We start from the raw sequence: 14292 nt of genomic DNA, 5'->3' as shown, positions 1-14292 counted from the left end.
GAAAAAAAAATTTCAAATCATTCTGAAAAAAATATTATCCTCTACAGAGGTCAATTACAATCATTTTTGGTTATTACAGATACCCCATAAATCCTACGTACTTTCAAGAAAAAAATTCTTTATCGAAAATCTAATGTGAGGTCAGAAATGCTTCCCTGAAACTTTAAAAAATCATAACTCCTGAACGGATTGGACGATTTTAACGTTCAAAAAGCCAAACGCCGCGTATTTTAGTGTAGAATATGTAGAAATTGCAAAAATATTCGAAAAGTTGATCCTTGACCCCGTAAAATGAGAAAAACACCATAAAAATGGTCCAATTTTCAAACGACCATAACTCCTACAATAGTGACTATATTTCAATGAAACTTTTTTCTGAAGTGGAGCTCATAGATACCTACAAAAAAGTATTAAACAACTTTTCTGTACAGCCTCAAACAAAACTACTAAAAATCAAAAACGAATTTTTAAGAAAAATCGACAGTGGGTAATCCCCTTTTTCGGCCCCCCCAGATCTCTAAAGTTTGTACCAACGTGAGGAACCTGCCATAACGATCTAATGAACCTACAGGCCCCTTTGGTACAGTGTTGCTCTCAATCCTGCAACCTGGGGTCCAACAATAACCTCAAACTTCCAGCCTCTCTAGCCTCCTGTACCTCACTCATCCTGTCCCCCAAGCAAAAAATTATTTACGGTTGCAAAGGTTAATTACAATCATTTTTGCTCAATAGACATACCCTCGAAATCCTAACCATTTTCGAGAAAAAAATTCTTTATCGAAAATCTAATGTGAGGTCAGAAATGCTTCCCTGAAACTTTAAAAAATCATAACTCCTGAACGGATTGGACGATTTTAACGTTCAAAAAGCCAAACGCCGCGTATTTTAGTGTAGAATATGTAGAAATTGCAAAAATATTCGAAAACTTGTTCCTTAACCCTAGAAAATGAGAAAAACACCATAAAACTGGTCCAATTTTCAAACGATCATAACTCCTACAATAGTGACTATATTTCAATGAAACTTTTTTCTGAAGTGGAGCTTATAGATACTTACAAAAAAGTATTAGACAACTTTTCTGTAGGATGTCAAACAAAATTACTAAAAATCAAAAACGAATTTTTAGGAAAAATCGACAGGGGGTAGGTGCCTAAATTTTTCAACGAAAAAAAATTTTTAATTAATTCTAAAAAAATTATTTTCGGTTGCAGGGGTCAATTACAATCATTTTTGGTGAAGAGTCATATCCTCGAAATCCTAATCATTACTTAGAAAAAAATTCGAGAAGGTATGAAATTTTTAGACGAAATTAAAAAAATTCGAATCATATTAAAAAAATTATATTTAGTTGCAAGGGTTAATTGCAAGCATTTTTGGTCAATAGACATACCCTCGAAATTCTAACCATTTTCGAGAAAAAAATTCTTTATCAAAAATATACTGTGTGGCCAAGAAATGCTTCCCTGAAATTTCATGAGAATCTTTAAAAAATCATAACTTCTGAACGGATTGGATGATTTTAATTTTCAAAAATGCAAACGACGTGTATTTAGATGAAGAATATGTAGAAATTGCAAAAATATTCGAAAACTTGTTCCTTAACCCTAGAAAATGAGAAAAACCTCATAAAAATGGCTTAATTTTCAAACGACCATAACTCCAACAATAGTGAATGTATTTCAATGAAACTTTTTTCTGAGGTAGAGCTTATAGATACTTACAAAAAAGTATTAGACAACTTTTCTGTAGGACGTCAAACGAAATTACTAAAAATCAAAAACGAATTTTTAAGAAAAATCGACAGTGGGTAGTCCCCTTTTTCGGCGAAAAAAAAATTTCAAATCATTCTGAAAAAAATATTATCCTCTACAGAGGTCAATTACAATCATTTTTGGTTATTACAGATACCCCATAAATCCTACGTACTTTCAAGAAAAAAATTCTTTATCGAAAATCTAATGTGAGGTCAGAAATGCTTCCCTGAAACTTTAAAAAATCATAACTCCTGAACGGATTGGACGATTTTAACGTTCAAAAAGCCAAACGCCGCGTATTTTAGTGTAGAATATGTAGAAATTGCAAAAATATTCGAAAAGTTGATCCTTGACCCCGTAAAATGAGAAAAACACCATAAAAATGGTCCAATTTTCAAACGACCATAACTCCTACAATAGTGACTATATTTCAATGAAACTTTTTTCTGAAGTGGAGCTCATAGATACCTACAAAAAAGTATTAAACAACTTTTCTGTACAGCCTCAAACAAAATTACTAAAAATCAAAAACGAATTTTTAAGAAAAATCGACAGTGGGTAATCCCCTTTTTCGGCCCCCCCAGATCTCTAAAGTTTGTACCAACGTGAGGAACCTGCCATAACGATCTAATGAACCTACAGGTCTCTTTGGTACAGTGTTGCTCTCAATCCTGCAACCTGGGGTCGTCAAACTTCCCAAAAGATGATTTAGAGATTCACAATATTCAATTATTAAGTAGATAACATTACCATACGACACCGACGCTGGGGTAAGCCTCTATCTGAGCTGCCATTCGTAGATCGCCACCCAATTTAACCGTGTATGCAGCGTCGAGGCCACACAGGAACTCTGGAGCTATGTAAGCACGAATTCCTTTGTCTACGACGAGGATGCATCGACAGGACACCGAACCATTCACGTTCCTCGCTGTCACCATGTAACATCCAGAATCCTCCAGGCTGGAGTGAGTGATTTCCAAGGTATAGAAGCTGGAATCGTTGTTCCAGAACACGTGGCGATCTTCAAAAAGACGGGAATCCCCGTAAGTGTCAAGTGGACTACGAAAATCTTACAAATAAATTTATTTTTTTAAGTTTTTTGAACGTAATTGTACTTTAAATTACTCTATTCTGGACGATATCAAACTGGAACTTGAGAAATAGTCAGATTTTTAACATTTTCAGTGTCAATCACACGCCTCAAATTGTCCACGAAAACGAAACTTTGCTTTCAGACAATTGAAAACTATTCACAATTTGTCAAAGAATTTATTTTTACAGGTTCTTTAAAACTCAAGAGTTCAATTTAGATTTATTCTTTTTAATATGTACTCTTGAGAATTTTTTTTTTTATTTTTTTAGTGGAAAATCGTGTCATGCATGTAAAAACAGGGAATTTTTAAATTTCTGAGGCTGTTTTCTGAGGTAATTATTGAGTAGTATACGAGATTTGTTCAGTTTATCGTTTTTCTTCTTGTGTAAACTTTATTATCTTAATTTACAAAATGGTGGAATTGTATTATGGTTTTAACTCACTTATTTGGTAGTATATAGATCTCAGAAAGTATTCATACCAACGTCAAATGAATAATTTATAATCTATAGAATAATCTATAATGTAGCATACAATTTTTGTGATATTTTAATTTTAAAAAATATTATAACGATTTAAAGTTGAATTTTTTCAGTAGAAAAAATGTTATTCTTCCTCAAAAAGTCGCCATTTTCTTATTTTTCTTGGGGAAAAATTTAATGGGAGATTCTAGAGTCCAAAATAAGACGAAAATTAAGAATACTAATTTGTTGATTGAGGCTTCGTTAAAAAGTTATTAACATTTAAAGTTCCGCCAGAATTGAATTTTTTTCTCGAAAATACGCAAGATTTTGGGGTTATGTCAGTTCACCAAAAATGATTGTAATTGGCCCCCGCAACGGAAAATAATTTTTTCAGAACGATTTGAGAAATTTTTTTTTCGCCGAAAAAGGGGACTACCCCCTTGTCGATTTTCCTTAAAAATTCGTTTTCGATTTTTAGTAATTTTGTTTGACGCCCTACAGAAAAGTTGTCTAATACTTTTTTGTAGGTACCCATGAGCTCTACTTCAGAAAAAAATTTCATTGAAATATATTCAATATTATAGGAGTTATGGTCGTTTGAAAATTGAACCACTTTTATGGGGTTTTTCTCAGTTTACGGGGTCAAGGATCAACTTTTCGAATATTTTTGCACTTTCTACATATTCTACACTAAAATACGCGGCGTTTGGCTTTTTGAACATTAAAATTGTCCAATCCGTTCAGAAGTTATGGTGTGTTAAAGACTCGCATGAAATTTTGAGGGTACCATTTCAGGCCTCAGATTATATTTTTGGTAAGGAATTTTTTTCTCGAAAGTGCGTAGGATTTCGGGGGTATTTGTAATGACCAAAAATGATTGGAATTGCCCCTCCCAACGGAAAATAATTTCTTGAAAACGATTTGAAAAATTTGATTTTCGCCAAAAAATTTCAGCATCTTCTCGAATTTTTTTCTAGAAAGTGGATAGGATTTCGGAGATATGTGTAATGACGAAAAATGATTGTAATTGACCCCTGCAACCGACAATAATTTTTCCAGAACGATTTGAAATTTTTGAATTTAATTTTTAATAACTTTTTAAGGAATGGTATTCTTGATTTTCGTCTTATTTTGGTCTCTAGAATCCCCCATTAAAATTTTTTCCAGGGGTGGCTGAACACCCTGTAAAATTCTACCATTTTAAGGTAATTTGTATTATCTTGACTTACAAAATGGTGGAATTATAAAGTAATACAAAGTTAATTAGCTTAATTTACAAAATGGTAGAATTATAAGGTAATACAAAGTTAATTATCTCAACTTAACTTACAAAATGGTAGAATTATATGGTTTCTGGTGCAATGTTTGGTACTACCCTATTGGCTGGCAGAAAATATTCTTGTTTGCACACATTATTTCATATAAAAAGAGAAAATAAGAAAATGGCGACTTTTTAAAGAAGAATAACGTCTTTTTTACTGAAAAAATTCAATATAATATATTTCAAAATTAAAATATCACGTGAATTATACACAAGATTATAAATAATTCTATAGATCATAATATATTCATTTGACGTTACTTGAAACCATAATCCAATTCCACCATTTTGTAAATCAAGGTAACAAACCTCCTATGCCAATAAAGGACAGAAATTTCTCAACATGAGCTGTAAAAGTCTCGTTAAACTACTCAATAATTCCCTCAAAAACAATTTTAGTCCATTAAAAAAGTGTAAACATATTTTTTAGCATTACACAAACTCTAAAGTAGTATTTTTTAAATACTGTTGATCCCCAGGGACCAACGTCTCCCAAACAAAAACTGTAGTTAATGTTTTACGTGTTAAAAATCCTAGAATAAATGGCTCTTTTAGGAAAATTTAATTTCCAAGTCTAATTCTGCAACTACAATGGTCCAAAACTACAATTGATTAACTGCATTTCACAGGAACAATTCATAATAATCCCAAGAAAATAGGCTCTTTTAGGAAAGTGTAATTTCTAAGTTTAATTCTGTAACTACAATGGTACAAAACTACAATTGATTAACTGCAATTCACAGGAACAATTCATAAAAATCCCAAGAAAATAGGCTCTTTTAGGAAAGTGTAATTTCCAAGTTTAATTCTGCAACTACAATGGTTCAAAACTACAATTGATTAACTGCAATTCATGAGAGCAATTCATAATAATCCCAAGAAAATAGTCTCTTTTAGTAAAATGTAATTTCCAAGTTTAATTCTGCAACTACAATGGTACAAAACTACAATTGACTAACTGCAATTCACGACAGCAATTCATAATAATCCCAGGATAATAGGCTCTTTTAGTAAAGTGTAATTTCCAAGTCTAATTCTGCAACTACAATGGTACAAAACTACAATTGATTAACTGCAATTCACAGGAGCAATTCATAAAAATCCCAAGAAAATAGTCTCTTTTAGTAAAATGTAATTTCCAAGTCTAATTTTGCAACTACAATGGTACAAAACTACAATTGATTAACTGCAATTCACAGGAACAATTCATCAAAATCCCAGTATAATGGTCTCTTTCAGGCAAATGTAATTTCCAAGTTTAATTCTACAACTACAATGGTACAAAACTACAATTGATTAACTGCAATTCACAGGAGCAATTCATAATAATCCCAAGAAAATAGTCTCTTTTAGGCAAATGTAATTTCCAAGTCTAATTTTGCAACTACAATGGTACAAAACTACAATTGATTAACTGCAATTCACAGGAACAATTCATCAAAATCCCAGTATAATGGTCTCTTTCAGGCAAATGTAATTTCCAAGTTTAATTCTACAACTACAATGGTACAAAACTACAATTGATTAACTGCATTTCACAGGAACAATTCATAATAATCCCAAGAAAATAGGCTCTTTTAGTAAAATGTAATTTCCAAGTCTAATTCTGCAACTACAATGGTACAAAACTACAATTGATTAACTGCAATTCACAGCATCAATTCATAATAAATTAATTGCAATTGCGTTTTACCAAACACTGAAATGGAATAGTTATGCGAATTTGGGGGAATTTTCCAGTTAGTGTCAACGTATTGAAGATTCTTTACCATCTTGGTGAATCTCAGCGCCATTTTTGAACCACGTGACCTCTGGAGTAGGGTTTCCTATCACCTGGCAAGTCAATCTCACAGGATACGTGGCCTGGACCCTTCTGTCTCGAATCCTCATAGTGAATTGTGGTGGTCTGTCTTCCAAGTCGTCTTCCAAAGCTCTGAGAATCAAAATACATTCTCAAATATAACTCATTTCACTCAAAGAAACTGACAATGTTAATTCTTTCATAATTTTCCTTATTGCGTTGTCTGATTCTTTTCACCAATGCAATGCAAAACTACAAATTACTTTTTCTAGTGAAAGGTGGTATTAAATGTATGAAACAGCAGATTATCGTTCGACCATTTGATTAATCGTTTAAAATTTGTCTAAAGATCCTGTTAAACAATAGATCTTCATAACTAAAGATGGATTTAGTAGCTTTTCAGTGTGTCTACTTCTAATTCCTCACTCAAGTTAACTGGTTGTTATAAAAAATGAATGGTAGACTGAAAAATTGGGATTTTTCTATGAAACATTCGACAGAAATAAATAATTAGAGTTAGTGTACACATTATTTATATAGTATGATATGTACGAACACAACACGTCACAATTTTTCAGAAATACCTGGGGATATTGCAACGTCCATCTCTTCTTCACCAGAATATTCAAATATTAGAAATACAATAATAAAAATAACATGTCTTTATTATCATATGCAGATACAAGGTTTCTATTCTGTTCGAATAACAACTTTTATTAAAGAATAACACGTTTATTTGCAGTGCAAAAGGCCAGATTCAGCGATATGCTGCTATTAATACACCTAATCCCTAGTACGACGCCAAAACAGTTGATCACTGAAAAAATAATTACAAATACATGATTTTAAAAAAATAAATTAGGTGTCTGTTACATCATAACCTAATTAACTCGAGTTACAGGGTGATTCTAGAGGCTAAAATAAGTCGAAAATAAAGAGTGACAATTTGTTGATTGAGGCTTCGTTAAAAAGTTATTAACGTTCAAAGTTCAAATTGTGAGACTGTTTGCAAATTGGCGCTCCACAGACGCAACTGTTAATAACTTCTTAACGAAGCCTCAATTAACAAATTAGTATTCTTCATTTTCGTCTTATTTTGGTCTCCAGAATCTTTTGTCCAAATTTTTTCCAGGGTTGACTGAACACCCTGTATTTTTAATCGACTTTTCGACAACTAAGATGTGCGTTGGATGTATGAACTCAAGAAATTTTACTTTTAAACAATTATTGTGAATGTTTCAAAGTTTATATTCACTTTGAATCTGTTTTATTTATATGTAAACACCTGAAATGAGTGGTACAGGGTATTTTGGGCGCCAAAATGTCGATTAATTAAATAATTGAACGACTATCTGCTATTATTGATTACAAATAATTACACTTGTTGAATTTTTATCAAAATAACATTCTTATCTGTTTTCTATGTTGAATTTTCCTGTTGCACATGAAAGAACTTTGAATGGAAGAAACTATAGGCAGTTATTTTAATTCAAAGGGGTATTCTAACCTAGAATCTGCTATTATTGATTACAAATAATTACACCTGTTGAATTTTTAACAAAATAACATTCTTATCTGTTTTCTATGTTGAATTTTCCTGTTGCACATGAAAGAACTTTGAATGGAAGAAACTATAGGCAGTTATTTTAATTCAAAGGAGTATTCTAACCTAGAATCTGCTATTATTGATTACAAATAATTACACCTGTTGAATTTTTATCAAAATAACATTCTTATCTGTTTTCTATGTTGAATTTTCCTGTTGCACATGAAAGAACTTTGAATGGAAGAAACTATAGGCAGTTATTTTAATTCAAAGGAGTATTCTAACCTAGAATCTGCTATTATTGATTACAAATAATTACACCTGTTGAATTTTTATCAAAATAACATTCTTATCTGTTTTCTATGTTGAATTTTCCTGTTGCACATGAAAGAACTTTGAATGGAAGAAACTATAGGCAGTTATTTTAATTCAAAGGGGTATTCTAACCTAGAATCTGCTATTATTGATTACAAATAATTACACCTGTTGAATTTTTATCAAAATAACATTCTTATCTGTTTTCTATGTTGAATTTTCCTGTTGCACATGAAAGAACTTTGAATGGAAGAAACTATAGGCAGTTATTTTAATTCAAAGGAGTATTCTAACCTAGAATCTGCTATTATTGATTACAAATAATTACACCTGTTGAATTTTTAACAAAATAACATTCTTATCTGTTTTCTATGTTGAATTTTCCTGTTGCACATGAAAGAACTTTGAATGGAAGAAACTATAGGCAGTTATTTTAATTCAAAGGGGTATTCTAACCTAGAATCTGCTATTATTGATTACAAATAATTACACTTGTTGAATTTTTATCAAAATAACATTCTTATCTGTTTTCTATGTTGAATTTTCCTGTTGCACATGAAAGAACTTTGAATGAAAGAAACTATAGGCAGTTATTTTAATTCAAAGGGGTATTCTAACCTAGAATCTGCTATTATTGATTACAAATAATTACACCTGTTGAATTTTTAACAAAATAACATTCTTATCTGTTTTCTATGTTGAATTTTCTTGTTGCACATGAAAGAACTTTGAATGGAAGAAACTATAGGCAGTTATTTTAATTCAAAGGAGTATTCTAACCTAGAATCTGCTATTATTGATTACAAATAATTACACCTGTTGAATTTTTATCAAAATAACATTCTTATCTGTTTTCTATGTTGAATTTTCCTGTTGCACATGAAAGAACTTTGAATGGAAGAAACTATAGGCAGTTATTTTAATTCAAAGGAGTATTCTAACCTAGAATCTGCTATTATTGATTACAAATAATTACACCTGTTGAATTTTTAACAAAATAACATTCTTATTTGTTTTCTATGTTGAATTTTCCTGTTGCACATGAAAGAACTTTGAATGGAAGAAACTATAGGCAGTTATTTTAATTCAAAGGAGTATTCTAACCTAGAATCTGCTATTATTGATTACAAATAATTACACCTGTTGAATTTTTATCAAAATAACATTCTTATCTGTTTTCTATGTTGAATTTTCCTGTTGCACATGAAAGAGCTTTGAATGGAAGAAACTATAGGCAGTTATTTTAATTCAAAGGGGTATTCTAACCTAGAATCTGCTATTATTGATTACAAATAATTACACCTGTTGAATATTTAACAAAATAACATTCTTATCTGTTTTCTATGTTGAATTTTCCTGTTGCACATGAAAGAACTTTGAATGGAAGAAACTATAGGCAGTTATTTTAATTCAAAGGGGTATTCTAACCTAGAATCTGCTATTATTGATTACAAATAATTACACTTGTTGAATTTTTAACAAAATAACATTCTTATCTGTTTTCTATGTTGAATTTTCCTGTTGCATATGAAAGAACTTTGAATGGAAGAAACTATAGGCAGTTATTTTAATTCAAAGAGGTATTCTAACCTAGAATCTGCTATTATTGATTACAAATAATTACACCTGTTGAATATTTAACAAAATAACATTCTTATCTGTTTTCTATGTTGAATTTTCCTGTTGCACATGAAAGAACTTTGAATGGAAGAAACTATAGGCAGTTATTTTAATTCAAAGGGGTATTCTAACCTAGAATCTGCTATTATTGATTACAAATAATTACACCTGTTGAATTTTTATCAAAATAACATTCTTATCTGTTTTCTATGTTGAATTTTCCTGTTGCATATGAAAGAACTTTGAATGGAAGAAACTATAGGCAGTTATTTTAATTCAAAGGAGTATTCTAACCTAGAATCTGCTATTATTGATTACAAATAATTACACCTGTTGAATTTTTATCAAAATAACATTCTTATCTGTTTTCTATGTTGAATTTTCCTGTTGCACATGAAAGAGCTTTGAATGGAAGAAACTGTAGGCAGTTATTTTAATTCAAAGGGGTATTCTAACCTAGAATCTGCTATTATTGATTACAAATAATTACACCTGTTGAATTTTTAACAAAATAACATTCTCATCTGTTTTCTATGTTGAATTTTCCTGTTGCACATGAAAGAGCTTTGAATGGAAGAAACTATAGGCAGTTATTTTAATTCAAAGGAGTATTTCAACCTAGAATTTCATTTTTTTTTATAAAAAACAGTTTCTTAATTTCACAACATAATCACAAACTAATCAAGAATCCTTTTGATTCTTTCATTTCAGATAAGATCACTCTGTTTCAAAGGAACCTCGTTCATTCAAAAAACATAAATAAATAAGTATGCAAAATTTCAAAATCAAAAATTTAAAAAGAAAAGATTCTTAAAAAGATTAAGGAAATTAAACTCTAGAATGCACCTTTAAATTGTGTTTAAATTAAGTTTTTATACACACATGATCAATGAATTGTTGATTTTTATCAATTATCCGTACCTTGACCTAAGTTTAGCATCAGCTTCAATGATTTTGGGATCATTGACGACGAGCACTCTGGCAAACGATGAAACCTTCCCAACCATGTTGCTTGCCTCGCAAATGTATCTTCCAGAGTCGATGTCCTGGACCTTTTCAATCGTCAGAGAGCACTTGTTCCCATTAAAAGAGATCAAGCATCTGGGATCGTTGTTTGGATCTATGTCGGTGGACTCGCGGTACCATTTTACGTCCACTTTCGAGTCACCACGAACCTGCAAATGTATCAATTTGTAAACTTCAGGATTCGTTCAGAGTCTTCATTGATGCTCAATACATCTAATAGTAGATATATTTTGGTTTTTCAAGTTAGGAAGCATTGAATTTTGTATGTGATTCAAAGTCTAGAAGAGTAGCTTTCACTTTGGTGAGAATGAGCATTGCATGCAAGTATTTTTAATGATAATTTGTATCCATTGGTGCAGTTGTTTTGTTTGGAAAGGTTAATACTGACTGAGGGGAATAGTTGTTTATTGAATTCTCATTTAGTTTTTGCTTTTTGGGAAGCTTAGATAGCAGAAAGTGAGAAGTTAAGAATAGTATTTGAGTTTTGTGAAATTATATTAATTATGTGCATATAAAGTAGTAGAGATACTACTTGACTCATTTGAAGTTTGATTAGTTACGAGATAAGTGAGAATTCGAGACAGAAAAGTTATTAATTAGTATGAGAAGGAAAGATAGGGAAGAATAAGCTGCAAATGACGTTTCTCTATTTATAGAAATCTGTAAATAATGTAAAGATAGTTTAATTATAGTTTAATAAGTATCATCTCTATTTATGGTGAAACCCAGTTCAGTTTGTTTACCCACAACGTATTGTATTAAAAGAAAAGCTATTATATATATACTTAGGTTGAAAGTTTGTTGTATTTGTTTGGCCAATAAATATTCAATGCACTTGTTGAAGTTCAAGAAAGAGAGAAAATGGCACTCGTACGCCAGGTAGTCAAATAGGAATTAGAAACATTTGTTTTCACTGTGTAAGAGTTAGAAGCATGATTAAATACACTTTATATCTGTATTGTTGGCGTACAAGTGCAATAACAGACCCATTATTTGGTTAAAGAACGTAGAAATAAGCCAATAATAATGTTCAGAGAATGTAAAAGAGCAAAAACACAGTTGTCGTAGAGGGAAACTTAATAAAACTCAGCTGAAAATCAAACACTGTCACTTCTACTACATTAGGAGCAGTCTAATGTATTTATTTTCATTGTATTAGAGTTAAAAGACCAGTGGATCCCCAATGTAAGTGTATTATTGTTTTACAAGTGCAATGGCGAATCCAACAAGTCAATAATAAGGTTAAGATGCTTGCAAACTAGCCAAAAACACAATTGTTTTACAGAGAAATGTAATAAAAGTCAGATAAACATCAAATACTGTCACCTCTATTGTATTGGAAGCATTCTAATGGAGCAAAGGAGCAAAAACACAGTTGTTTTACAGAGAAATGTAATAAAAGTCAGATAAACTTCAAATCCTGTCATCTCTATTGTATTGGGAGCATACTAATGCATTTATTTTCATTGTATTAGAGTTAAAAGACCAGTGGATCCCCAATGTAAGTGTATTATTGTCTTACAAGTGCAATGTCGAATCCAACAAGTCAATAATAAGGTTAAGATGCTTGCAAACTAACCAAAAAACACAGTTGTTTTACAGAGAAATGTAATAAAACTCAGCTAACCTTCAAAGAGTCCCACTCTTATTGAATTAGAAGCAACGGAATGCATTTGTATTCATTGCATTAGGGTTAGAAGAACAAGTGGATCCTCAATGTAACTGTATTATTGTTGTACAAATGCAATGGTGAATCCATCATTTGGTAAAAGTATGAAGAAACAAGTCAATAATAAGGTTCAGATGCTTGCAAACTAGCAAAAACACAGTTGTTTTACAGAGAAATGTAATAAAACTCAGATGAACACCAAATACTGTCACCTCTATTGTATTGGAAGCATCGTAATGCATTTATTTTCATTGCATCAGAGTTACAAGAACGAGTGAATCTCCAATATAACTGTATTATTGTCTTAAAAGTGCAATGGTGAATCCAACAAGCCAATAATAAGGTTTAGATGCTTGCAAACTTGCAAAAACACAGTTGTTTTACAGAGAAATCTAATAAAACTCAGATAAGCATCAAAAACTGTCACCTCTATTGTATTGGAAGCATTCTAATGGTGCAAAGGAGCAAAAACACAGTTGTTTCACACAGAAATGTAATAAAACTCAGATGAACACCAAATACTGTCACCTCTATTATATTGGAAGCATCGTAATGCATTTATTTTCATTGCATCAGAGTTACAAGAACGAGTGAATCCCCAATATAACTGTATTATTGTCTTACAAGTGCAATGGCGAATCCAACAAGTCCATAATAAGGTTAAGATGCTTGCAAACTAGCAAAAACACAGTTGTTTTACAGAGAAATGTAATAAAACTCAGATAAACACCAAATACTGTCACTTCTATTGTATTGGAAGCATCCTAATGGAGCAAAGGAGCAAAAACACAGTTGTTTCACACAGAAATGTAATAAAACTCAGATGAACACCAAATACTGTCACCTCTATTGTATTGGAAGCATCGTAATGCATTTATTTTCATTGCATTACAGTTAAAAGACCTGTGGATCCTCAATGTAACTGTATTATTGTCTTACAAGTGCAATGTCGAATCCAACAAGTCAATAATAAGGTTAAGATGCTTGCAAACTAGCAAAAACACAGTTGTTTTACAGAGAAATGTAATAAAACTCAGATAAACATCAAAAACTGTCACCTCTATTGTATTGGAAGCATTCTAATGGAGCAAAGGAGCAAAAACACAGTTGTTTCACACAGAAATGTAATAAAACTCAAATGAACACCAAATACTGTCACCTCTATTGTATTGGAAGCATCGTAATGCATTTATTTTCATTGCATCAGAGTTACAAGAACGAGTGAATCCCCAATATAACTGTATTATTGTCTTACAAGTGCAATGGCGAATCCAACAAGTCCATAATAAGGTTAAGATGCTTGCAAACTAGCAAAAACACAGTTGTTTTACAGAGAAATGTAATAAAACTCAGATAAACACCAAATACTGTCACTTCTATTGTATTGGAAGCATCCTAATGGAGCAAAGGAGCAAAAACACAGTTGTTTCACACAGAAATGTAATAAAACTCAGATGAACACCAAATACTGTCACCTCTATTGTATTGGAAGCATCGTAATGCATTTATTTTCATTGCATTACAGTTAAAAGACCTGTGGATCCTCAATGTAACTGTATTATTGTCTTACAAGTGCAATGTCGAATCCAACAAGTCAATAATAAGGTTAAGATGCTTGCAAACTAGCAAAAACACAGTTGTTTTACAGAGAAATGTAATAAAACTCAGATAAACATCAAAAAC

The 14292-nt window shown here is 31.3% G+C and overlaps 1 protein-coding gene across 1 annotated transcript in view; it reads right to left on the bottom strand.

The window, feature by feature from the left end:
- Positions 1-14292, bottom strand: part of LOC143349076 (uncharacterized) — a 179089-nt gene that overhangs the window by 61454 nt on the left and 103343 nt on the right. Inside the window, exons 23-25 of the mRNA XM_076779997.1 lie at positions 10836-11089; positions 6402-6565; positions 2505-2775 (exon numbers count right to left, since the gene is read on the bottom strand). Of these exons, the coding sequence (XP_076636112.1) occupies positions 2505-2775; positions 6402-6565; positions 10836-11089 (689 nt within the window). The remainder of the gene's footprint in view (positions 1-2504; positions 2776-6401; positions 6566-10835; positions 11090-14292) is intronic.

Source organism: Colletes latitarsis, chromosome 12 (genome assembly GCF_051014445.1).
Source record: "Colletes latitarsis isolate SP2378_abdomen chromosome 12, iyColLati1, whole genome shotgun sequence".
In the NCBI taxonomy this organism is placed as follows: domain Eukaryota; kingdom Metazoa; phylum Arthropoda; class Insecta; order Hymenoptera; family Colletidae; genus Colletes; species Colletes latitarsis.
This window is presented reverse-complemented; position numbering and strand designations above follow the sequence as displayed.